The 25,029-nt window shown below is 25.0% G+C and overlaps 15 protein-coding genes across 15 annotated transcripts; 10 read left to right on the top strand and 5 right to left on the bottom strand. All coding sequences in view use genetic code 6, as the record gives it.

Annotated features, from left to right (window-relative positions):
- Positions 1–959: 959 nt before the first annotated feature.
- SS50377_22108 (C2H2 type zinc-finger domain-containing protein) lies at positions 960–1,781 on the top strand (the record flags this gene model as incomplete). Its single annotated transcript, XM_067906000.1, has 1 exon — positions 960–1,781. One exon carries the CDS (start codon positions 960–962, stop codon positions 1,779–1,781), a length of 822 nt encoding a protein of 273 aa, XP_067767317.1.
- A 25-nt stretch (positions 1,782–1,806) lies between these two features.
- SS50377_22109 (uncharacterized protein) lies at positions 1,807–5,229 on the top strand (the record flags this gene model as incomplete). Its single annotated transcript, XM_067906001.1, has 1 exon — positions 1,807–5,229. The coding sequence occupies one exon, from the start codon at positions 1,807–1,809 to the stop codon at positions 5,227–5,229; it is 3,423 nt and encodes a 1,140-aa protein (XP_067767318.1).
- Positions 5,230–5,232: 3 nt separating this feature from the next.
- On the bottom strand, positions 5,233–5,784 carry SS50377_22110 (U3 small nucleolar ribonucleoprotein IMP3; the record flags this gene model as incomplete). The annotated part of the gene is made up of 1 exon (XM_067906002.1): positions 5,233–5,784. The coding sequence occupies one exon, from the start codon at positions 5,782–5,784 to the stop codon at positions 5,233–5,235; it is 552 nt and encodes a 183-aa protein (XP_067767319.1).
- Positions 5,785–5,922: 138 nt separating this feature from the next.
- Positions 5,923–6,558, top strand: SS50377_22111 (uncharacterized protein; the record flags this gene model as incomplete). The annotated part of the gene is made up of 1 exon (XM_067906003.1): positions 5,923–6,558. One exon carries the CDS (start codon positions 5,923–5,925, stop codon positions 6,556–6,558), a length of 636 nt encoding a protein of 211 aa, XP_067767320.1.
- A 13-nt stretch (positions 6,559–6,571) lies between these two features.
- SS50377_22112 (Ribosome biogenesis protein Nop10) lies at positions 6,572–6,754 on the bottom strand (the record flags this gene model as incomplete). The annotated part of the gene is made up of 1 exon (XM_067906004.1): positions 6,572–6,754. The coding sequence occupies one exon, from the start codon at positions 6,752–6,754 to the stop codon at positions 6,572–6,574; it is 183 nt and encodes a 60-aa protein (XP_067767321.1).
- A 179-nt stretch (positions 6,755–6,933) lies between these two features.
- SS50377_22113 (Vacuolar protein sorting 4b) lies at positions 6,934–8,184 on the top strand (the record flags this gene model as incomplete). The annotated part of the gene is made up of 1 exon (XM_067906005.1): positions 6,934–8,184. One exon carries the CDS (start codon positions 6,934–6,936, stop codon positions 8,182–8,184), a length of 1,251 nt encoding a protein of 416 aa, XP_067767322.1.
- Positions 8,185–8,233: 49 nt separating this feature from the next.
- On the top strand, positions 8,234–9,562 carry SS50377_22114 (SOF1 protein; the record flags this gene model as incomplete). The annotated part of the gene is made up of 1 exon (XM_067906006.1): positions 8,234–9,562. The coding sequence occupies one exon, from the start codon at positions 8,234–8,236 to the stop codon at positions 9,560–9,562; it is 1,329 nt and encodes a 442-aa protein (XP_067767323.1).
- A 110-nt stretch (positions 9,563–9,672) lies between these two features.
- On the top strand, positions 9,673–12,405 carry SS50377_22115 (uncharacterized protein; the record flags this gene model as incomplete). Its single annotated transcript, XM_067906007.1, has 1 exon — positions 9,673–12,405. The coding sequence occupies one exon, from the start codon at positions 9,673–9,675 to the stop codon at positions 12,403–12,405; it is 2,733 nt and encodes a 910-aa protein (XP_067767324.1).
- Positions 12,406–12,420: 15 nt separating this feature from the next.
- SS50377_22116 (uncharacterized protein) lies at positions 12,421–13,932 on the bottom strand (the record flags this gene model as incomplete). The annotated part of the gene is made up of 1 exon (XM_067906008.1): positions 12,421–13,932. One exon carries the CDS (start codon positions 13,930–13,932, stop codon positions 12,421–12,423), a length of 1,512 nt encoding a protein of 503 aa, XP_067767325.1.
- A 531-nt stretch (positions 13,933–14,463) lies between these two features.
- SS50377_22117 (putative replication factor-a protein) lies at positions 14,464–15,741 on the top strand (the record flags this gene model as incomplete). Its single annotated transcript, XM_067906009.1, has 1 exon — positions 14,464–15,741. The coding sequence occupies one exon, from the start codon at positions 14,464–14,466 to the stop codon at positions 15,739–15,741; it is 1,278 nt and encodes a 425-aa protein (XP_067767326.1).
- Positions 15,742–15,798: 57 nt separating this feature from the next.
- Positions 15,799–16,185, bottom strand: SS50377_22118 (uncharacterized protein; the record flags this gene model as incomplete). Its single annotated transcript, XM_067906010.1, has 1 exon — positions 15,799–16,185. The coding sequence occupies one exon, from the start codon at positions 16,183–16,185 to the stop codon at positions 15,799–15,801; it is 387 nt and encodes a 128-aa protein (XP_067767327.1).
- A 128-nt stretch (positions 16,186–16,313) lies between these two features.
- SS50377_22119 (uncharacterized protein) lies at positions 16,314–19,328 on the bottom strand (the record flags this gene model as incomplete). Its single annotated transcript, XM_067906011.1, has 1 exon — positions 16,314–19,328. The coding sequence occupies one exon, from the start codon at positions 19,326–19,328 to the stop codon at positions 16,314–16,316; it is 3,015 nt and encodes a 1,004-aa protein (XP_067767328.1).
- Positions 19,329–19,420: 92 nt separating this feature from the next.
- SS50377_22120 (uncharacterized protein) lies at positions 19,421–23,470 on the top strand (the record flags this gene model as incomplete). The annotated part of the gene is made up of 1 exon (XM_067906012.1): positions 19,421–23,470. The coding sequence occupies one exon, from the start codon at positions 19,421–19,423 to the stop codon at positions 23,468–23,470; it is 4,050 nt and encodes a 1,349-aa protein (XP_067767329.1).
- A 147-nt stretch (positions 23,471–23,617) lies between these two features.
- Positions 23,618–24,061, top strand: SS50377_22121 (uncharacterized protein; the record flags this gene model as incomplete). Its single annotated transcript, XM_067906013.1, has 1 exon — positions 23,618–24,061. The coding sequence occupies one exon, from the start codon at positions 23,618–23,620 to the stop codon at positions 24,059–24,061; it is 444 nt and encodes a 147-aa protein (XP_067767330.1).
- A 29-nt stretch (positions 24,062–24,090) lies between these two features.
- On the top strand, positions 24,091–25,023 carry SS50377_22122 (Phosphatidyl synthase; the record flags this gene model as incomplete). Its single annotated transcript, XM_067906014.1, has 1 exon — positions 24,091–25,023. The coding sequence occupies one exon, from the start codon at positions 24,091–24,093 to the stop codon at positions 25,021–25,023; it is 933 nt and encodes a 310-aa protein (XP_067767331.1).
- Between the last annotated feature and the right edge of the window lie 6 nt (positions 25,024–25,029).

Genomic DNA, 25,029 nt, shown 5'->3' on the forward strand with positions numbered 1-25,029 from the left:
CTTTCTGATAAACAGTAATATATCATTTTAATTTTTCTTACAATTTATGTAATATAGTTTACTTATAATTAGTATTTGATACCGAAAATTTAACCCCTTTTGATAAAAGTTATAGTATTCACATCATTAGCGATACAAAATATATATATAATTTTTATATTCAGTGATCTTGAAAGGTTGAAATAAAATACTAATTAATATGCTAATCATATCAAGTTTCGTTATTAAATGCAATTGTTATTATATAATTCTGATTATCATAAAATAATATGATATATGTTATCATTTACCAAAATTGTATTTAAATATTATTTTATTATTTCTATCTTCATTGTCTTTAACTTTAAATTAAGATTAAGTATATATACGGACTTGATATTTATAAAATTAACCTCTTTATATACTTAATTCTAAATATATAGTATATTTAAGCTAGTCAAAGTTATTTATCTAGAATAAGTTTAAAGTTCTAATAAAATAGAAAACATAGACTCTAAAGACCATACTTTGTGACATAAAAATGAAAATATAATTTTAATCAATGTTATACTAAATTTATTTAGTATAAATACTATTTACAATAATATTTTAAATACGGTAAAGTTATGGTAATATAAAAATACACTATTTGTAGCAAAGAAACAAATATTAGTATGAAAGCCGAGATATCATTTAAAGCGAAATTATTTTATAATAATTTAATTGAAGTATTATATAAATTAAAATACAATGAAAACCATAAGAAAATTTCAATAGTATGTAAATCATTAAGATTTTTCATGAACTGCTTTATTTATGCAATTTTTTAAATAGGTGGCTTATTTAGATTGTCTACATTTTTATGTAAGTGGCACCTATTATATACTATCACATAACTATTTCATGTTAGGAAGATTGTCATTAAAGTTTTAATACATTTTAAAAAAATTATTATATATAATAATTAGTTAAAATATAAAATGAAATGTTCAAATTGCTAATTATTGTTTACAAAGGATGAGTATTTTATACACATTAAGACAAATTTTCATAAATTAAATGTATAGAGAAATATTACAACAAGGCCTCTTACATATGATGAATACTATGATATTATTTCGGAAACTAAAGCAGCGAAGTAAGCGAACTTGATTTTAAATCAAAGCACTGAATTGAATATTCATGATATTAAATTAGAAAATGTATGCTTATTTTGTTCTTTTAAAGATACACCACTAAGCATATTATATCATATGAAAATAATACATTCCTATTAATTTATTCATCTAGAGTGTTTGTTATTTGAAGAAGAATTTTTATAATTTCTTTTACTGAATTAGTACGTCTATAAATAATGCCTTTTTTGTAATCAATAGTTCTAATAATCTAAGCATCTTATAAACCATTAAAAAAGAAACTCCCACGAGAAATATGTTCTTAACTAATCAATATCATATTTTTTTGATTTTACACACACATGGCCAATGGAATTATAAAATGAATTATGTGCAAAACTATATCCATTTTAACTATGGGATCGTGAAAGTGTATTAAGGTTTTAGTAGAAAGGGTTACTGGGTGATAAAAAGGTTTTAACGATCAAAAAATTAAAAATTATAGATATAAAGTCACATATTCCTACTTTGATGGGAAAAGTTACTAATCCAAAATTAAAACGTCATTAAAATGAAAACTTTATTATTGTTCCCAGTAATCCATACTGCTACATATATTTAATACTGTTTGTAATTTTTTTATTAATATTTTGTTTGATATTGTCCAAATTTAGTAATCGTATTTGATATTATTATTTATTATACTATAGAAATGATTAAACTGAAAAATTAATATTTTCAGATTGAATAGTGTGTTTTTTATCACAAGAGATGCAAAGTTCATTATATATAGCAGAATGATGGTGTTATATGTTCATAATTTATAGAGTTAAAAGATATTACATAATATTATTTTCTCTAGTATTATAATTAATACGATTTTATAAAGTATTATAATACAGAGATATCATAGTCTTCGTTGACCGCAAATAAATCTAATACAAGTAATTAAGTAATTTTTCCGAAGCTTTTATATAAATTATTAACATCAATACATTTCATTCCATCCTACCACTCAGAATTCTTAATGCCATGCTATCTGCCATAGCCTAATATTTTTAATTTTAAATAAATTGAGCTTTCAATCTAAAATTTTGATTCATTTAAAAATCATATTTCGAGCATTCACTAAACAGCATCGTAAATATCCTTTTCATTGGTTAGTTCCTCCATCTAATGGTAAATAGTATCTGAAATAGTATCTAGAGATATGAAGAGTAGTATTTCTCCAGTACTTAGAGCTACGATTCATCAAAACGATATTTCAACGATATTCTTATAAGTTCAGATATTTTCAAATTAATATTTACTAGAAAATATAAAGATAAAAGTTGTCAGTTTTAATTAAAAATTTACAGGTATTTTAGAATTTAAAGTAGTAACAATAAAGTAGATCCAAAATGTCTTTCCTAACGGAAAAATCATGTTTCCTAGAGCAAATATTAATTTATTAGCTAGCTAAAAAATTAAATTTCCCAACAAGATACTAGTATAGGTAAATGAAAAAGTGTTAGGCGAATTTTAAATAAATTATACTAATATAGATTTAGGAATTTTGTTTGAATTTTTATTTGACTAAAACGATAGTTTAAATGTACGATTTCTCTCTGATAAATTAGAGGAAATAAGCTAATTTGCTACAAGTTTAGTTCCTAAAATATTTTAAAATGAAGCTAAAAATGAGTCTTAGAGTTAATTAAAGAAGTATTATTGCTTTGCTAATTTTAATATAACTAATTTTTTTGAAGGTATATAGGTAATTTGTCTTAATGGAGGGCTTACATAGTAATAGATAGATGCGAAAATCGTTATTTAAATAGAAAAATCAGCATAAGAGATAACTTGTGATATTGATAATAATTTAAATATATAATATTTAACTCATGTAGGGAGATATTTTCTAGAAGAATAAATTTTTGATAGAGTTTAGAATTCTTGTAATTATTAGTTATTAGAATAATTAATATAACTCTACAAAAAGTTATTAAAATCATAACTTTATTATATAGATGATTATAAATGCTAAAAATTGAACATCATTAATAATGCAAATCAAATTAATATCTAAATTAGTTAGTTTATGTATTATTAGAGAAAGATTTTAGAAAAAATTCGTAATTCTCCTCCTTTAAAAAGGTTCATAGGAGTTATAAGTCAAGATTTTATTCTATGTGTAAAATAATATTATTAAGATAATTAATTAATTTTTTAAAATAGTTTATAGTTATTATATGAAAATTATTCGTTCTATTCCATCTAATTGGTAAGAGTTATGCATTTTAGTTCTAACTGTAGTAATATTTAACAAAAAATAAAGGTTAAATCTTAAATTTCAGACTTAATGAATTCATCTATCGACTAATATTCTAGCATATTAGCTGAACATTCAGTGCTCCTTAGATTTATCATTTCTATTCTAGATTAAAATAGTAATTTCAAGAATTTTTAAGATTTATTATTTTAAGCATTATAGAAAGATTTATAAGAATGCTTAAATTCTTATTTTTAAATTTTATCTATTTGCGAATTATCTTAAGATCAAATATATGAAGTTATAAATATTATATAACATTCGTTTTCTGCACTTAAATTAACAAAATATAGCTTCTGTGAATATGTTTCTAAATTATAAAAGGAGTTAACTGAAAATAAATCATACTAAGAAATTATGAAAAAATATTATTTAAGATATTTAGAAAATAATTCTGATTCTTTAGAAGTTTTTTCTATTCTTACAGACATATAAAATTTTAATTCATTTCAATATGAAGCAAGTATTAGTTACTATTTTAAAAATTTAACCGAAGAAATAATTGAAAATAAGTTTATATCCTCTAGAAGTATTCTGATTCTTAATAATATTTAAAATATATCATGTTTAGATATGAGTATATTGTCTCTGTTTTTGGCTAGTTTTTCATATCTAATGCAAACGGATAAAGAAATTTAGGTATTTTTATCTTTAACGAAATAATGGTTAATATAAATTAATTTAGATCCATTTAATTGTTATGTATAACAAATTTCACCTTATGTATTAGTCAATATTATTAAATTTTCTTTATATTAAAAATACGAAACTCACTTTAGAACAGTAGTTATAAATTTACTGTCCTCATAATATAAATAGTAGATAATTAATAATCTTATAAAAATAGCTATATACTCTGATTTATAAATTTAAGTGTAAATTAATAATATAATTTTTCCTAATATATCAGTAGATGATATTTACAAGGCAAACTCAATGTAAATATAAGTTGATTATTAAATATTTACTGCATAGTAAAAATTCAACCAGTTTTTGATACAAGCATAGGAATATTCATTAAAATTGTTATTGACAAATCGATAAATGCTGTTTGGATTGAATCATAAATCAATTGATGAATAATATTTATAATCACTACTTAATTTGTTTGCATAAAATAATGATATCAGATAGCACTTTATTTTAGATTGCTTAATGATTTTTTACGATAAATGTAATAATATTTCTGCATTTCATAATATTGTTCAACAAAAATTAGATCTACTTAGTGTTACTATTGATCCGTATTTTATCCTGTTCTTGCTATATAATTACTATAAAAATCTAGTTTTAGACAAAAATAATTGCTCTCAATAGCGCAATCTATTTATTAATACACCTAACAGTTAAAAATTATATAATTTTTTATTGATTGACGATGTTTGTTTAATAAAGTAATATTTGTGTATTTTTGAAGATGAATCAGATACAACTTTTATAAATTTACTATTTAAATCTCTTCCTCAATAGCTGTTAAGTTTTAGATCTGGATAAGAATCTATTTTATAAATTTAGGATTATATTTCTACTGTAACTTATTTACAAAGAGATTCAAATATTAACTTACAATATTTTACAACTTCATCAGACATAGTTGGAGATTCATCATTTTGGATTAAATTTTAACCAAGAATTTGTCTACCAAGATTGGAAATTAATGACTTCAAATTAAAAAAATCAGGTTGCCTTAAATTGTAATATCTAATTTTAGAATAATTATTACCTCCAAATTTTTCAAATATTAATAACTTTAAAGCCCAAACTGATTTTGCATAAATTGTTGGTATAATGATTTTACCATGGCCAAAAATATAAATAAAATGAATTTCACTATTATAGCTCATAATCATCTATTTCATCATTATATTTCATAATTTTCTTTCTAATAGAACTATCATTTCTCCAAGTAATGAAATCTTCCATTCCCTTTGCGACGTGAAAATTTACATCTGTGATGATGGTTGGGCCAACTCTAACATGACCATGATCTATATATTATCCACCAATTTCAGTAGTATCTGCCATTTTTAACTAATATAAAAGCGATGGAAGTCTACGCTTCATAATTTACTCTCCACTAAATTTTGATAATTCCTCCAAAGTTGCAATTGGATTTTAGGAAACCCCTAATTCAAAAAGCAACTTAGCTAATCTTTATGTCATGTCTCGCCTTACTTCATCATTTTTAGGCAACTCAGTCAATTTTTCAGCAACAGATTTTACCTTTTTAGCTGTTTATAAATACTTAAGAGCTTACTGATCTGAACGAATACAATATTTACCCATAAGATTATAAATATTCATATTTCTATCTGTATCCCAAGAAAATGGATCCGAATGCTTTAACAGTTTCTTTTCATGATACTTTAGCTTTCTCATTTTAATTAAAGTGAAAAATATATATTCAATTTATTTTACCATATAAATATAGTAATTTAGAATTAGCAATATAGTACTATTATATAATTATATTTAATTAAGTTAAATATAAAGATAGGTTATCATATTTTTAGCAAAATGAAACAATCTGAATCGTAAATTCGTCAGCTATATTATACATACAGTCTAGATCTTTGGAAGAAAGCATAGCTTATAGAGTAATAAGATAAATAATATGCATATTTATAGTATAAACGATCTTTAGAAGCTATGAAAATTTATATTTCATAAACATAATTTAAGGTGTAATCATAAGCGCTGTATGATCAAATGTTTATTTAATTCAATATATTTACTGATTAGAATGGATATTCCTCTCAGAGTGCTACCCCTATTCATTCGTAATCTTTCTAATAAGATATAACTAATTCTTTAATAAAACTGAATAGTCCTATTTAGTAAGCAAAGACTTTATTAGATAATAAAAATTTTATTGATGCTGCTAAAATATTGCAATAACAAGAATAGACAGAAGAAGTTTAATTATTATTGGATGAAGCTAAGAAAAATATTTCTATAGTATAAGAATTAAAAAATTAAATATAAGAAGAATAAAAGCAAATATAGAGCACAAATGATTAATTTACGAAAGTTTCTCACTTAAGGTAGATCATAAATTTACTAAATCAAATAGGCAATTAAAAGTCACTTGATTTAATACCTGAAGTTGAGAAATAAATTTCAATTGAGTCTAAAGGGGTGCCCTTAATATGAATGAGAATTTTCATCACTTGGGTGAAAGGATTGGGTGAGATCCTGGGTTCTTTTTATATGTTTCAATACGTTGAGCAGAACTAACATCATGGGGGGAAAATTTAGCAGGATGTGCAGTCATTGTATCTGATTTACAATCTTTGCAAAATTCAGCTAGAGTGTATTACTAACACCCTGGGCACTTTTATAAATGCATTATGAGAAGTGAAAATTGAAGTGATAATATAATTTATTATATATAATTATATATTAATATTATTTAGTATTATGATATATTATTACTATAATTATATTTCTAAAGAGACTTTGAAAATTAGATTAATATCAATAAAATATATTATAATTAATAATTATCATTATAAAGATTCAATTATAATGTCAACCTAACTTAATGAGTAAGCATAGCAGTAATGGAGAACCGCATAAAACCACGAAAATCAAAACAATTATACATAAGCTATACACTATTACAAAAATGGATGCAAAATGATGATGTAGTGGTTACCCTTTGATTAAATAGAGACTAGAAAGAAAGGTTATATATCAAAAATGAAAGAAATACTAGATCATGTTGAAAAACTTAAAGAATTGGATAACAAAGTTCCAGTTCCTGCTTAAGGTGGATAATAAAAATCTAATTAAAATAAATCTGACAAAGATTAGCTTTCGTAAGCTATTCAATAATCTATAGTAAAAGTTAAACCGACTATTTCATTTAAAGATGTTGCAGGCTTAGATATAGCAAAATAGGCATTAGAAGAAGCTGTTATCATGCCTTACAAATTTCCCTAACTTTTTTAAGGTAAACGAGAACCATGGAGAGCTATATTATTATATGGAGTACCTGGGACTGGTAAAACTTATATCGCTAAAGCTTTGGCGGCCGAATGTGATATGACATTCTTTTCAATATCCTCATCAGATTTGATAAGTAAATACTAAGGTGAGTCTGAAAGACTAGTTTCAAGCTTATTTGAATTAGCTAGGTAAGAAGAAAGAGCAGTAATATTCATAGATGAAATTGATTCATTGTTAAGCGCTAGAGGTGGTGGTGATGAAAATGAAAGCTCAAAACGTGTTAAAACGGAGTTCATGGTTTAGATGCAAGGTGTTGGTAACAACAATAAAGGTATTCTTATATTAGCGGCAACTAATTTTCCTGAGAATCTGGATCCTGCAATAAGAAGACGTTTTGAAAAAAAGATAGAAATTACTCTTCCTGAGTGGGTTGCAAGAAAATAAATTTTACTGGGATGTTTAAATGAGATAGATACTACGATTTAAGCTTCTGAAATAGATTAATTCGAATAATTAACGGAATTTTACTCTGCTAGTGATCTTTCAACAGCATGTAAAGATGCGATAATGTAGCCAGTTCGAGAGATGAGTAAGTCGAACTATTTTTACCTAAGTAATAATAAATATTGTATGTGTGACGAAAACCAACCAGGAGCAGTCAAAAAGCGTCTCATGGAGTTTAATGCAGAAGAGTAGGCCTTAGTGGAAGTTCCTAAGGTAGAAGCTAGGCATTTAAGAGAAGCAATAATGACATGTAAGAAAACTGTAAGTAAGGCAGATATTAGTAGAATTAATAAGTTTACGTAAGAGTTTGGTACAGAAGGATGATTATTATTTATTTAGTATGGTATATAAGTATTTTTATTTTCCACTTTATATGCCTCCAATTATTAAGGCCCTCTTACGTTCTGAAGAAAAATTTGTTAGAACAGATTATAGTCAAAAACCAAGAGTGTTCAAGGAAGAAAAACACTTTTTCCAACAAGAAACTGAGCTTTAACGAGCGGTTTAAGCATCCAAAATGGAGCGTTTGTTCTCAAAGCCATTAATCAAACAACTAGATGGTCATCCAGACTCTATAGTATCTATTTCATAGTATAGAGGTAATCTTTTATCATCTGGAATGGATGGTTCTGTCAAACTTTGGGACGCCTAAGGAGGCTTAATTAATTCAATCTAAGCACATAATATGTGTGTTGGAAGCGTTAATCTTGGCCAAGTAATGTTATCTGTTGGGAGGGATGGCAAACTTTTCTGGTTGGATCAAAGTCTTAATTTGACTCAATAAGTTTAAGTAAATGTAGACCCTAAATGGATTTGTGCCAGTTCTGGTGGTCAATTTGCTATTTCTAGCTATAAATCTTAACTTTATGATATAACGAGAGGAGAACCAATATCATCGTTTTAATAATCAAATTTCTCAATTTTTTCATAATAAGACCCAAATTTATTACTACTTTTAGATGGAATTTCTGTAATTATTAAAGACGTTAGAATGAATGCGGACGCTTTTAGTTTCAAAACAGCAGGACGAAGTAATTAAGCATGCTTTAACCCTATGTTCCCTGGAATGATAGTTTTAGCACAGGATGATGGTTGTGGATACTCATTCGACTTGAAGAACCCAAAACAGGCATTGGACAAATATGGTGGATAAACATTTCCAATGGTTTCTGTTGATATATCTCCCTCTGGACGAGACATTGTTTTGGGTAATAATTAGGGCCAAATGATGCTTTATAAAACACGTACAGTTTAGCGAAATTAAGTAGCCACTGATACTATTTTAAAAGCAGTGAATTAGGAGATGGAGACTGCAAGATCATAGCCGTTTAATTAATATTTAAAATATAGAGATCTATATCATGCTAGAAGAATGCATTAAGTTAATGTTGTTAAATTTTCGGAAGATGGGAGGTACATTTTTTCTGGATCAAGTGAGGGTGCGATTCGTTAATGGAAAACATTCGCTGAGTAGAATGAGAGGACGAAAACTTACTCGTAAGATCAAAATATTTCTGTAAATAAATAACTTAGTTAAAAATTTTAAAATGTAGGTATAATTCGTGACGTTAGAAACAGTCATAAAGTACCTAGAAAAATACATGCTGCATAAGTAGCTGCTTCTGCCCATCATTAAGCTGAGATGAGGAAGCTGCATAAAGGTAAAAATAGTGCACTGGATGTTGTTAGAAAAGAATAATGAATTGAAAATTAACTTTATTTAATTGAATTGATTTAATATAAATTTTCTTTATCTTATAAAAATACTCCAAATTTTATATATATATTATATTATTAATAACTAAATGTGAAATGGCAAAAGAGTTGCTGGATGATTATGATTTTAATCCAGACTTTAAAGATATAAAGAATAATTTAATTCAAGCTTATTATGCAAATGATGATTAAGAATTAGCTAATTTATTTAATTAGTTGGGGAAATCATTCGAAACTTACGATCATTTTAAAGATGCCTCATTATGTCATTATTTTGACGCTTAAATATGTAAATAAATATAAAATAATAAAGGTTTGGCAGTAGCTTTAGCAAACATAAGTATATGTTTATCAATGCTATATGAAGACTATCCTGATCATAATGAGTAAGCCGATAATAAAGATTTTATTGCAAGCTATGACTTTGGCTTTTTAATATATTTTGAATAATCTGTAAATCTAGTATATAACAATGAAGAGTTATTTGAATTAGTATTTCGAAAATTTGTAATAGCTGGTTATAATTGTTTCAGGGTTATGTAAATTTTTGACATAAATATAATTAATCCGATTATTAGTTTTATTTAAAAATATATGACTTTATCATTGAATTATAGATCTAAAGAAATTTATTGGGAAGTAATATTAAGTATACTACACATTTATATCAAAGTAGGATTAATAAATTAAGCTAAATTGTTGGTTTTATTTTTGTAAGACAATATATCCAGTTTTAATTAAAACTTTGAATTATATAAATCATTTTTAATCTATTATTTTGAATTATCATTTATCAGTGATACTCCGCTAGATGAAAATATATTATAGCTGTGTGAAAATATGCTAAAAACTTTTTAATCAAGTTAATAGGTTTCTAAATATTGTAATGAGTTGGCAGATCTCTTTATACAATGTGGCTAGGTAAAATATTTTGGGTGGATTAATAACTTATTTAAATTTTTTGCGACATCAGAGATGAAGAATTATTACTAATAGAAATTTAATTAAGTTAAATTAGAATTGGAACTACTGTAGAAATAAAATCTTAACGATATGTATATTTAAGCTATAATAAAATATTCTTTATTTAATCATAATTCTTTAATTACATCTAATTCACTACTTTAGAATATTTACGAATTTTTATTATTATAGAATAAAGGGGATTTTATGATCAATAGTAAAAAAATATCATACTAGTCTATTCTTAAAAATCTTTACTTATTTGATGAAAAAGAAATTATGGTTTCTCCTATTTAGATATTAAATATAATGATACGGGAAATTTATATATTTTATAAATTTGAAATTGTTTATTCTTTATAAAATTCAGTTATAGTTTTATACTAATTTATTTAATCTAGTATTTAGCAGGATTCAAAATTCATAGCTTCCTTGGATTTTGAGGATTTTATCGAGCAAATTTTATTGTCATATTTTAGAAATAAAATTTAAAATAATCAAACTGAGTCATCGGAGTTTTAAGAACTTTGGTAGTTAAGAATTTAACATAAACACTAATATTGTGTTGATTATTTATTAGATTATATAGGATTTTGCTACTCTGAAGATAGTTATATCTAAAATCTCAATGAAAAAATTTCAGTAGATCAAATAATGATTAATTAAAAATTAGTAAATAAAAAACGTTAAAGTAAGATTATTGCGTTACTTACTAATCCAACTAAATAAATAGCTCCAATACATAAAAAGAAAATAGTTAAAAAAGTTTATACATCATAATCATCACTGAACCCAATAAAAACAAAAAATATTGATATGTTTATTCTTAAAACTTAGTTAGAAAGTACTTCATATACTTAGTCGCTAACAGAAGATGAAGTTTAGCCTACTCCAAAACCTAAATTACTTTCTAAATCTACAATTCTACCATAAAACGAATCTAATTTTTAATTTTAAGATTTAACTTTTTAAGACTTACTTGAGCCTACCTAGTCACCTATAGCAAATAATGTAAATGATGTACTTGACTTTGTAAAATATTAATAATTCCTAATTGATTACAATTATACCTAACTTGATATGAAATAAAGAATGGAAAAGTATCAAGAGTATTTATTATTCTAAAAAACGTTTAAAGATGACAACTAAATGCTATTAGTGTAAAATCAATCTCTGTAATAAACAAATCTTACCGGAGATTTAGAAGTTACAGGTCCAACTAAATTATCAAGCACTATGATAGAGACGATACACAATAAGCATAACGAAGATAAGTAACTATTCTGTTTTGATACTAATAAATTTAGTGTTATTTAATTATAAAACAGTTCATTTATTGCAAAAAGTTTATCCAGTATGTATAGTTATTCGCTTGTTAAGGTAAATCTTGAAAACATAGTATTCACAACGGACATTTTGGCATCATTATTGTAACTTAAAAATATTTAATATTTAATGATTAGAAATATAGAAACATCTAATGACGATGTTTAAAACACAATAAACGATTAATTGATATAGATATCATAAATTCCTACATTAAAATCAATTTAGCTGAGTAAAATTGATTATATAACATTTTCAACTGCTTTATAAATAATATTGTCATGTCCGGCTGATACTTTTGTATTCGAAAATTTATTAGGATTGAATATTTTCCCATCTAAATAATAAATATAACCAATCAGCAGAACAATAAAATCCATCAAATTTTATTTCTGTAATTTTTTATCTATCTAACCACCGGATGTTATAGCCTGTTATTTAGATATATAGGAACTTTGCTTTTATGATTGCTTGAATTAATGCCTGTTTTCTGAAATTTTGCAATAGTTTATAGAATTAAATATCGATTAAATAAAGTGAATATACTTAAGATTGTCACTTTTTCTTCCCATACATCTCAGTTCTTTTCTTTAGATCATCCCAATCCGCAATCCAATCGCTCCGATCCTAAAATAGTCTATGCACTAATTAGATACCTTCAACAACTTTTTTCATTACTATTGGGTAAAATTAAGCTTCAATTGTAAAATCAGCACCCTATGTTGTATTTTAAATGAATTATTCCAAGTTTGGAAAATCTAAATTTAAAGTATCTTCTGTACGGCCTATTCTAATAAGAGAGGTTTACCCTTTCCCCATAACTAATGATTTTATGTTTTCTTAATGAATTTTGCTATATGTTGAATTATACCCCAATTCTAATATAACTGTCTTTAGCCCAGTATTAATTTTACCCTGCGTGCCTTTAGGATTAGGCGTAAAATTATTATGTCTTTTCGTCATAATTTCTGACATTTCTTTGGGTAATATCTTAGACATATCTTTACATAAATTAACATACCACGTTTTATAAGCCTAAGCTATGACAGCAGTTGTTAATATATTGAATCTTAATCTTCCTTAACATCGTGGGCAATATGGATGAGTACAACCTGGTTAAATCTCAGTTTATTTAGCTGATTCAATTTTATTATTCAATACATGGACATTCTAGTCAAACGTTTCAAAATTTTATGCCCAAACTTTAGTATAGGTTTCAGGTGCTAAAATTATTTTCTTTGTTTTCTTTGTTTTCTTATCATCTTTTTTCACTGGTGCTGGTTTTTTAGTTACCACTTTTCTAACTTTTGGAGGATTAGCAATATTTTATGAATATTAATTCAAAATTTTTTCCATAAAAGTATCCACCTTTGGTATTCCTTCTTCAGGATCTAACCCTTATCTAAGAATTACTTTCTCAACCTCATTATTCTATTTAACTGGAAATCTAAATCCTTAATCGAATTCATAAGGTACTTTTGAACAATTTTTAGAGCAAACAAATTTTTTAACTGATCCTTAAAGTTCAGATACCGATCTTTATTTGTCGATCATAAATCTAGCACAAATACCATCTGTTTATGTTGTCATTAATTATACATTGTTATTAGACTATATTTTTGCTTCTTTTTCTAATTTTTCATTTGCTGGCTTTAAATCATCAAAATTGTCACAGACTTGTTCAATAAAATCTTCAATCTATGAATAAAACTCACCAGGTTTTGCATCAGATGTAGCATTATAAAGTGTGCCCCAAAGCCCATAATACAATTCTGGATATAGAACTATTGCTGGTTGAGCTGGCTTTTAAGCAGATTTTTCCTACTCAGTCGCAAATTCATCTATAGCATTTTTTTAAGATGTAAAATGCGCGAACTATAATCTTTTCTCCATAAAATTAGGATTACGAATAATATTAAATGGTGATGGTAGACCAGATTCTGAAGAAAGTTACTCGTCAAAATAAACTATTATAATATGTGCATCATATATTGTTGATGCTGCATATTTTGAGAAGAATTCATTGCGTAAATCAGGATCAGCTGGGATATCCATCTTTTTAGACATTTGTAATTTTATAATATCATAATAAATAAATATAATAATAATATTAACATTAAATTAAAAATAATAAATATTTACTCATTACGTTGTTTCCTAACTGATAGTTTAATATATTTTAATCTTGTCTTAGATTCGGCTTTCTGTATCGATTAACTCAGTACTCCATATTGCTAATATTGATATAATTGATTATATTTTTTATTGAACTTCAGTCTCATACTAAATCTAATTTTAATCTCCATTTATCTTAAAAATTCGAGGTTATGGTTTTTTATCATACTATTAAACGAACTATTATTTAAATTAATTTTCTAATAATAAATTATTTACTAAATTGGCTAATTAAAGTTAACTAATTGATCTATTACGTTTAACTAATTCATTAATTTTTAGTTATAGGTCCTTATTTTTCTATAAAAGTTCTTCTAAGACTGCTTTACAAGAATTAACAGAATCTGTCATTTATAGAAAATGAAAGGAAATAATTTATATTAATATTATAATAATTATATATTTTCTTTTCTTTTCAATACAATGTCTACCAAGATTACACCGATATCGAACCTTTTAGATTTTGGATAGTTTACTTTTTAAGGTATTATAACCTAAAGACGTCCAATAGCATTTACAAAAGCTAACAAACCTTGGTTTTCGTTTACTATTGATGATGGTGATTGTGATATCAAAGTATCTGTGTTTAATAATGCTGAGTAGTTTGATAGTCTTATATTAGAAGGTAGTTAGGTAAAAATTTCTAACTCTATTATTCGCTTAAAAACAGAAATGTCGAAAAAATATGATAGAAGTAAATCTGATTATGAAGTAAGTTTCAAGGATGCAACATAAGTAGAGACACTAGGTTAAGGGAATATAATGTATACTGCATAAAGTATTCGTGATGTTAAGGAATCAATTGAATAAAAAATATAATAAAATCCAGACGCAACTGATTCAGTAAAGCTTCTTGTTAAAGTTATTTCTGTCAATCACAATTCAGGAGCATCTTGGGAGAATCTTAATCTTACAATAGCCGACTAGGACGATTCTAGTAAGCTCACTATCTGGCTAAGAGATAATGCAAACTTTGGTTTAAGTGCTGAAAGTGTAACAACTTTAAAAGATCAATGTATTGGGCTTGTTAATATAATAGTCAAAAATTCCAAATATGGTATTTAATTTTCAACAACACAGTAATCGTAAATTATATTAGAAAAAGATCTTTAGTCTAAATTTACAAATTCATCTGAATTTGTAGCTTAAAAAGATTAAATTATTTCTTTAAATATGTCCTAAAATACAGGTCCTTAATCTCCAGGAAGACAATTAGCTTCTTCAGAATATTAACCTTTATCTGAACTATCTCTTAATTTTCAAAAATCACTTATTTCATTGACTTTTATGAATGATGTTGAAAGAGCATTGTATAAAGGCTGCTCGAAATGTAAGAAAAAAGCAGAGCAGTAACTACTATGTGGATGTGAAGATGCTGAAATAAAATATTATTATAAACTTAGTGGTGTAGCATCTGATTATTCAGGTACAGCTAGAGTTACATTATTTGATCCATACGCTTCAAATTTATTATAGATGACAGCCGATGAATTTGTAGAGTTACCAGTTGAGAATAGAGAGAAACTATTATTATAAGCATTTGAAGCGTCTTGCCTTATGAAATAAGTAACTAGTAATGTTGAAAACCGCGAAAAGGTTATTATATCTGGTGTAGATTAGAAAATTGATTATTGGGGAATATTAGGAGGAGCCTGTAAGAGCCTTGTATTATAAGACGGAGAAGGAGTAACTTTATAGTGACCTTTAATTTGCTTAATCTTTTAGTTATTTTCAAAAAAAATAATTTTATAGAAAATTTCAAATGAAAATGTCACTATAATGATTTGGCTATTATTCTTTAATTATCTAAGATATGGTTTATTCATACTGTTTTCGTATAAGATCAATCTCTTTTTTATGCTTTTGATGTAGGTTATCTTGAATTTCATCAGCTATATCATATTTAGCTAAATCATAAACATTTTATAAATCTTAAAGGTCAAATATTTTGGATTTATTAGAATCTCTTAGCACTTTTCTTCGTAGTTCATATGGTAAATAGCGGAAAACGGCATAATTTAAATAATTATTTATATTAAATGTGTCTTATAGAGATGATGATTTAATAATTATTTACTCATTGGCCTTTTCAACCTATAATGGAGATACTTCCCTGATTTTTTTGATACTTTAAAGTTTGTGCATTTCTAAAAGAAAGGGAATTATACTCATATACACCATATAATATTAAATATGATAGAATAATAACAAGTGAACAAATCAAACAATGTAGTATAACAATTTAAATATAATTTAATAATAATATCAGTATATCACAAATTTTAGTCTAAAAACTTTAAAAATTAATCTTCACCTAATCTCATCTAACCAAATTAGTATGCATTGTCTAAATGATATTTTTAAATATTAGGAATATTCAAAGGTTATGCAAATATATTTATATCAAGAGCATTAATTATTTTAATCTTTTTATTAGGGATATTGCTAGCCATAAATTAATAATTATAATATTCTGAATTGGGATAATTGAACAGAAATTTATTCTGCTTATCTACAAGTAACTGCAACTATTATACATTTAGTTATGTAAGTTTTATTAATTTTTAGTTCTTATATAAAAAGTAATCCCCTGCGAAAATTATTTATGAACCTGTATTACTATCTGTTAGAATATTTCCAGAAAACGTAATTAAGAAAAGCTAAAACAAAGTGCTTTCTAACTTTCTAAGTCGTAATTCTTCAGCTGCTTTAACCTACATTTCATACTCATTTAATGTTAACTAAATTTCTAAGTTAAGTTAAGCAATCTTTTACTAGTTTCTAGGGCAAATGTTTAATTTTTTTAGTTGATTTTTTTAATTACTAATTAAAGTATCATAATCTTCCTGTCGTTTTTATATAAGTTCTTTCTTGTTAAAATATGTAACTTAATTTCTCAATTGCTTAACTTCTTACAGTAGTGATAAATATTAAATTTCTGCATCATGTTGAATTTAAATTAGTTTATCGCTTTAAAGAACTTATGTTATTAACCATGTAAAAAATTTTACTTTAATATGTACTGGCAAATATGAAAATGTTAATATTGGATGATTTTTTATTTTTTCGAAAATTTGGTCCTAGCGAGCACTTCTATCAATTTTTTTGGAAATTTTTTAACTAAATAATTCAGCCTCATCCTATGTAATCTATAAAACTGTAAATTCAGAATCATAATTAGTTTTATAAAATTCTTAGTAAGTAATAAAAGAATTGAGAGGATAATCAAAAGAAGGTGCCCAAAACTTTTTTGTAAGAGAATTTTCGAATTAATAAAGAAGAGAATACCGCTTCATCATAACATTCACTACCTACGATGATAATTTGTACATGGAATAATTTTCTGATTTAGAGTATATTTTATGAAAGATGTCATCAAATTAATTAGTAAGATGATTCAACAAAACACAAATAAACTAAATCGCAATAATATCTTTATCTCTAAGAGAAACTTGTACAATATAATAAAGCAGCTATTCAATCCATACTTCATCACAAGAACCAAGCTTTTCCTTATTTTACAATGGAACAATCGAAATAACATCTTTTTATATTTATTTAATTGACGATATTTGGTTATCTTCATCTTCTTCGTCCAATTCTTAATCTTATTAATACTTAAGACTTTTTTTAATTGAAAGTTGTGGTACATCTCCTTAAATTTTTTAAATTTTAGTCTTCAATTTGTTTTATTTTTCTTTTTAAATAGATTTCTTAGACACTCTAGTTTATTTTTATTCAACTATATTATAATCACTTTCATTTGAAATACTATCATTGGTATATTCATCATTACTGCTTTAACTTCCAGTTAAACTATTTTCAATGAATTCATTAAGACTACTAGAGTCATACGAATAATCCCCTGGTTCATTTGATTCTGTTAAGGAAGAATCAACAACTTATTTATATTCCTTATGAGTCTGCAGTTAATCTTCTATTTTAAATGTAGAATTAATATTTACAGTTGATTTTATTGATGATAATGTCCATTTACTTTATTATATATCATCTTCATCTTAATTTTTGCTAGCCTATAAGAATCCTATATTAACAGGTTCTTATTAAAACAGCAATTGAATTAACTAACAAATGAATTAATAAATAAAAGGTTAAACTTTATTATTATATAAAGGAGAAAATGCATTAAAATACTATTAGCTACCATCAAATAAAAAGCACTCTACAAACTCATCGATTGTGATCAATGGCATTTTGAGTAACGATGAATAGTGGTAGAAAAATTAATATAGCTGAAATAATTAAGGATCTATTATTGTATTAGCCTAGTTGAAAATTAAATTTATAAGATCTTCTAAACCAGGTTATTCAATTTCAATATTCTATACTACTAGGGTTGACTTAAGATCAAATAAAAGTTCTTATTAATTTGCATTCAATAGAAACTAAATAAATATTTACTAGTCTTCTTCTAAATCATTTTCATTTACGTCAGTATGTTTTAACAATTTTTCATTAAATATGTTACCATTCTGTTATATAAATAATTAATATGATTACAACTATAATAGCTTTTACTCATATTATGGAGTCATAACCAAAACATATTTAGCATTATCCGCATTTAACTAAAGCATTAGATTTTTTTGCTATGAACTAAATAAATCAAACTATCTTATATTATCGAAAAATTTTTATACAATATCATTCATTAATAGAAACATGCTGTATAAGCAGTCAAATACTTAATCATAATTTTCAAAATTACACTAAATAAATTACTCTAACTCGTTGAGTTAAAATATCTCTTTAAAATCTATCATATCTTTAATTTCATTAAATTTTTTCCTTTACGTAAAAACAGGAGTTAATTCATTGAATAAAGCTAATTTTCCAGCCAAAATTCCTTATTTTGCTATGAAAGAGATAGGCAAAGATGTCACACATCTCTTTGCTATTACTTATTCGCTTTACACTCCAACAATTAAATATGTTTATTCTGAAAATTCGATAATATCCCCAGGAAATATTAACTCGCCTCTTTTTGGTTAACTCAGTTCCAGTTTATGATGAACCAACGCCTATAACACGTATGATCTGGGAGATTCAAGTAATAGTCGTGCTGTATTAATATCCATATCTAATATCTGTATAAAAGATAATTATTTTGATGAAAAGAATGAGTCATAATATTTAAATTTAAGCGAAAATAGATATTCGTGGTAAATCTATAAATCATCAAAGACTTCATCAGTAATGGGAGATTTATAAACTAAGTGTGAACCAGGAAAAGTATTTGAGAAATTCAATAAATCAAGGTATGACATTTACGGAATGGTTAGCTTGAGCCTAATTGGAAAGTGAATGGTCTCTCAATATTAATACTATATATAATAATAAACTAATATTAACAAATCAAATGGATAAAGTAGGTTAATTTCCACTAGTTGAATATGCTTAATTATTAAATCATATGGACATATATAACTCAAAAATATGTAAATTATTATGTAATTCAAATCATTCTGATGGATTATAATTAACTTTTGGTTTTCCAACTATTATTATTCATGATATTGAATCTGCTAGTTTTATTTTAAATAAAGCTATATTTGCCAATACATTCTTTAATATTGATGGATAATTTACATAAATATTTGCAGAAAACTGGATACGTGTATAGTTTATTGAAGTTAAATAGTATTATATTTAAGTTAAGATAATTTTATATCAATAATCATAATGTGCAATTAATTTAGCAATAAATGCTATTATTTCGATATTTTATAAAAGCTTTACATATCAAAATCTTTCTAATCAGTAACTTTAAATATTATATAAAAGCAATATTGATTTTGAATAATAATAGAAACGCTACTCAAAATTTTTATAGTTATCATAGTTAAAAGGGGAAGATTTATAGCAGGAGAGTAAAAAGTTATGCTAATAAATTTTTACATCAATAAAATCCTAGCGATTTACGTTAATTGCTACATCTTCAAATGAAAATATTATTAATTTTATAAAGGAAACTATATTAACGTCAACTATTACAATATAAAGTAATATATAAGATAATTCTTATTTATATTTCCAACGTCTTGAGAATCCTAAACTATATCAGTAACTCATTATAAACGAAAATTAAGATCAAAGTAATACAGATTTTGAAATTTGTACAGTTGAAAGTATTATGTATCTAACAGATATTTTTTCCAATCATTGTGTAAATGAATCATTTATTTATATCGCTTAGTGGCTTTAACATAAATCAGGACCTCTTGTTACATATATGAAGAACTAGCTTATACCAGAATAGATAGCAAATTAATCTGTCGTTCGATTATAAACTTATGAGAAATATATATTTTTGTAAGTTGAGATTTATAATGTGCCTGAAATATATTCTGAATAACTCTTATCAATAATGTAAGATATATTATAACATCCAGTGTAATAACTAATTTGTCGATCGAGATAGTTCTTGGATTAAATTATTGAAGAGAATATATAAAGTTTACATCTTAAAACATCATTTCACGACCTTATTGTGAATGACATAATGTATAACTCATTCGATTAGGTGAACGTACATGCATAGTAATGCAATAGCATTCATAATTGGCTAGGTCCATAGTAATATTTTTAAGGGATATAAAATATAGTTATTCATGATATTTGGTCTTCAATACTTGATGATAATAATTAGATTACTAAACAGTATTAAAAATAATCTTTTAAAAATCAAAATATAAGTATTTACTAATATCTTTAAATTAAACCTAAGTAAAAAACTCAAAATATGAAGAATATTTTTACAGATAAGATTAAGTTCTAAGAAAACAACTCTAATTTAGATATATTTATTTAAAATACATACAAAAAACAATATTTTGGTATTTTAAGTTCAATAAATAGAACATAAAGAATATTAAAACTATTACAGGATCAACCTGATATTCTCTAGTTTATACAGCAACTATTTTTATAAATTACATAAGCACAGGCAATCTTATTTTAAGTAATAGCTGGTATATATTTTTCACCATATTAAACTATAATTAATATCATTAAACCTAATAGAAGATCAAAATCTTCTTTAGACGATGAGGCATTAGAAATATTCAACCAATGTAATTTTAATCTTTCGCCATTTTAAGAATTATATTAACTTTATAAAAACATCATTAAAAATGGTTAATCAGACAAAATTATTGATTCAAGAGGTTTACCGAAGCTTATAATTTCAAAGAGTAAAGAATTTTATACTAATACCAATGATCGTAATCCAAATTTTAATTAGCATTTAACATTAGATATTGGTCAATTGACTATTAATCAATCTAGCTAGTTAACATAATTTAATATACTTTGTTAAATTTAATAATAAGCTTATTAATATTATAACGTTACAGATTTGTAAACTCTATTCTAGAATAAAATTCTATTTAAAAATATAAATGTTATTAGATATTAAGCAGTTTATAATATTCTTATTGATTAATTATCACAAATCCCATGTTTTAAAATCTAACTCATATATTCCTTTGAAACTTCGCATATACAGTAAGATTTATAATATTTAGTTTAGATTTTAGTATATATGTATAATTTACGATCACCTAATACTATTAAGTTTACTTTTTTATAGAATAAAATTAATGTTGAGGTAAATTCACATACTGCTGCTGATTTTTAATTTAAATTAGAATAATTTTTCTTAATAATATCATAAAAATTTACAGTAGATGATTTTGCTACTATAATCAAGATTGAAGCACTAACTGGCTTATTAATGTTATTGTAATAAATTATTTTTATGAATATATAATAAAACAGCAGTATATTTATAGAACAATTTAGTTCTTTTTAGAATGATATAAATTTTAATCTTAAAGCGATTCAAAATTTGAAAAGTTATATTCATAATATTCTAGAACATTTATAAAATTTTAAGAAACGTTTATTACCAACATATTAATCAGTTATTGCTAGATAAGAGAACCAATATTCAATAGTATTATAGGAAAATATAAATTTACCGTCTTGTATTATATAAATTCATCTTAATAATAAGAATATTCTTTAAAATGCAATTATTCGTGAAATTTTATAGATTATTTTATTAAAGGAATCACAACTAGGTAATTTTTAAATATTGCTTGATTCATCTTTGTCATATATATAGATTTACTTATAAGCAGAAAATAGATACATCTTAAATTTTCTGCATGTTTTGAAATAATAAAATTTTAAGAGTATGATGCAACAAAAATATAAATTTTACATATTGAACTAATTAATAACAAATACAAGGCTATCAAATTTGATATAGTTTTTTGATAATGAATTTAACACTTTAGTATTTTAACCTTTTGTAATTACTAGTATCTTTTGTTCCTAAAAATAAGATTAAGATTATGATAAGCTGTTATATTTTGTCAATAACTCATAAATAAATTGTTTATCATTTAATATGCCGCCCAAAATTGAAATGACTATTATTAATCATTCTAAAGTAAGTTTAAGAATTCTGCCCCCTAATATAACAAAACTTGTTTCATAGATATAAAACTAAATATTTAATGGGATATAGTTAAAATCTGCAGATTCCATAAAATACCTTAAAGATAAATTTTTAAAGCTAAAAACATTATAAGAGCAAACAAATAAACTCAGTGAGGAAATACGTGTTTCTTCTAACAAAATATTGTTAATATAAGATGATATATAACACCATAATCATATTTCAATTAAGTCATAAAGTAGTTATGTAAATCACATATTAAATAATAGCATTGTCTATAATATAATTTAATTAGAAGATAATGAATAGTAACTACCTGTATTTCCACACGACTGCTTTAACTCGAATCGTTTTATGATACCCCGTGTTATGAAAATGTTTAATATATGCTAAGCAGAAGGAAAATCTTAAACAAGAGATAATTTATGGAGTTTTGGTGAAATTCCTATTAAAGATGGATTTAAATTTAATGACTTGCAATAGGAATAAATCACAACCTCGTTTTCATCAGGTTATCAAGACCTAATATCCAAAAAACATTTATTAATTCATGAAACTGTATAATACAGATATCTTTTGATTTAATCTTTACTATCAAACATTTTAAATATCAAGCAAACTTTTAGTTTTATTCAATAAGGATAATTTTCTTATATAAGTTTTGCACTACCAAGCACATAGCAACCAGTTTTTATACCAATTTTAAATTCAATTAATAACTTTCAAGGAATTAGAGGGATCAGGTCAAAATCAATCTTGCCATTAAAAAATAAAATAAATGATTATATATATTTAGAAGGAGATGCTCTCGATCCGGACCAATACTAACAATTAATCGATTAAATAATAATTGATAACTTTAATAGTATTTTTAATATTCTAAAAGTCGACCATTAAGGTAAAATTTTAGAATCATTGTTTAAAATCTAAAATACTCAGTGATCAAGTTTCTAAAATAAAAATTAACCATCTATAAAGTCTCATAAATATCATTACAACTAAAATCAATAAGTAATTCTATTTAAATATTCTATATATTATTATATAATTATTTCGAATTTAATTTATTTATTTAAAATTTTATCAAAAATGCTAACAAAACTTCAATTAAAACGCGCCAAAAACGAACACAAGCGTGAATTAATTTTTGAGTAATATAACCTCAAGAATATTCAAATCGCAAAAAAGCTAAAACCCTTTTATCAATAAACATACGAAATTACTCCATTAATTCTATCTTAAACAGTAGAATTGCCATTGAATTTTTAGGAAAAATGCTTAATTTCGTAACAGTAAAAGACTAAGACCTTTGCTAAAACATTCTACCGTGACTACTATGCGACACTCCGGACTGAAATATCAAAAATGTTAGTTGTTAAAGCACTCTAAAATTAAAAATTGGATCAAACTGTAAATGCAGAGATACGTTAGAAGCTAGAGGAAAATATGTTGTAGAGTGGACATATTATCACATAGCTTCAATCAGAGCGATTTGAGATAGAAAAAAAATTGTAGCTTTTGGACTTATAATGATATAATATTTTGCATATTTATATTAATAAATGTTTCTTATTGACGTTGATGGTGTGTTGAAATTAGGCCATACTCCATTCAATTTTTCTAAGTAAGTACTTACCTAGCTATATGATAATAAGATACCACATGTATTGCTTTCTAATGCTTGCGGTGCTGAAGAATAGTTTTCGGAGAGATTATCAAAAATTTTAGATTTTTAAATAGATCCAGAAAAAGTTGTTCTATCATCTTCCCCATTATCTAATTATTTGATATAGAATCCTCTAGATAAAATACTCGTTTTAGGCTCGAATACCCTAGCAGATCGTTTTTTTAGTAAATTTTCAAATCCATATATTTATCCGGAAGATATCATTAGCAGGTATCCAGAAATTGCTCCACAATACAGGCATATTAATCAAAATGTTTAATCAATAAGAGAACTCTGTTTTGACGAAATAGATACTATCATATTTTTCGCTGACTCTATCAACTGGTATGCAGATATCCAAGTAGTTTTAGACGTGGTATTAAACAAATCATCTATTAATCCTCATAAATAAGGTTCTAAAACTCCTAAAATTTTTGTATCTAATCCAGATATCACTTATGCTGATGATTCTGTATAGCCTAAGCTTACAGTCGGCGCTGAAGTAGAATGCTTTAAATCACTTTATAAAAGTATTACATCCCAAGATGTCCATATAACATACTTTGGGAAACCATACACACCAGTTTATGAGTTATCTATTAAAAAACTGAAAAGTATGGATAATTATTCACCAGATAAGGAGATTTATATGATAGGAGACTCTTTATAAAGTGATATTAAGGGCGCCAATTTAAATGGTATTACAAGTTGTTTAGTATTGACTGGAAAAGTTAAGAATGAATCTGAATTAGTTGACGTTCCATAAGATTTATATCCAAAAAAGATATTTAAAAATATACAAAAAGCCTTATAAGAACTACTCAAGTGAAATTAT

The sequence above is a fragment of the Spironucleus salmonicida genome, chromosome 2 (assembly GCF_000497125.1).
Source record: "Spironucleus salmonicida strain ATCC 50377 chromosome 2, whole genome shotgun sequence".
In the NCBI taxonomy this organism is placed as follows: domain Eukaryota; phylum Fornicata; order Diplomonadida; family Hexamitidae; genus Spironucleus; species Spironucleus salmonicida.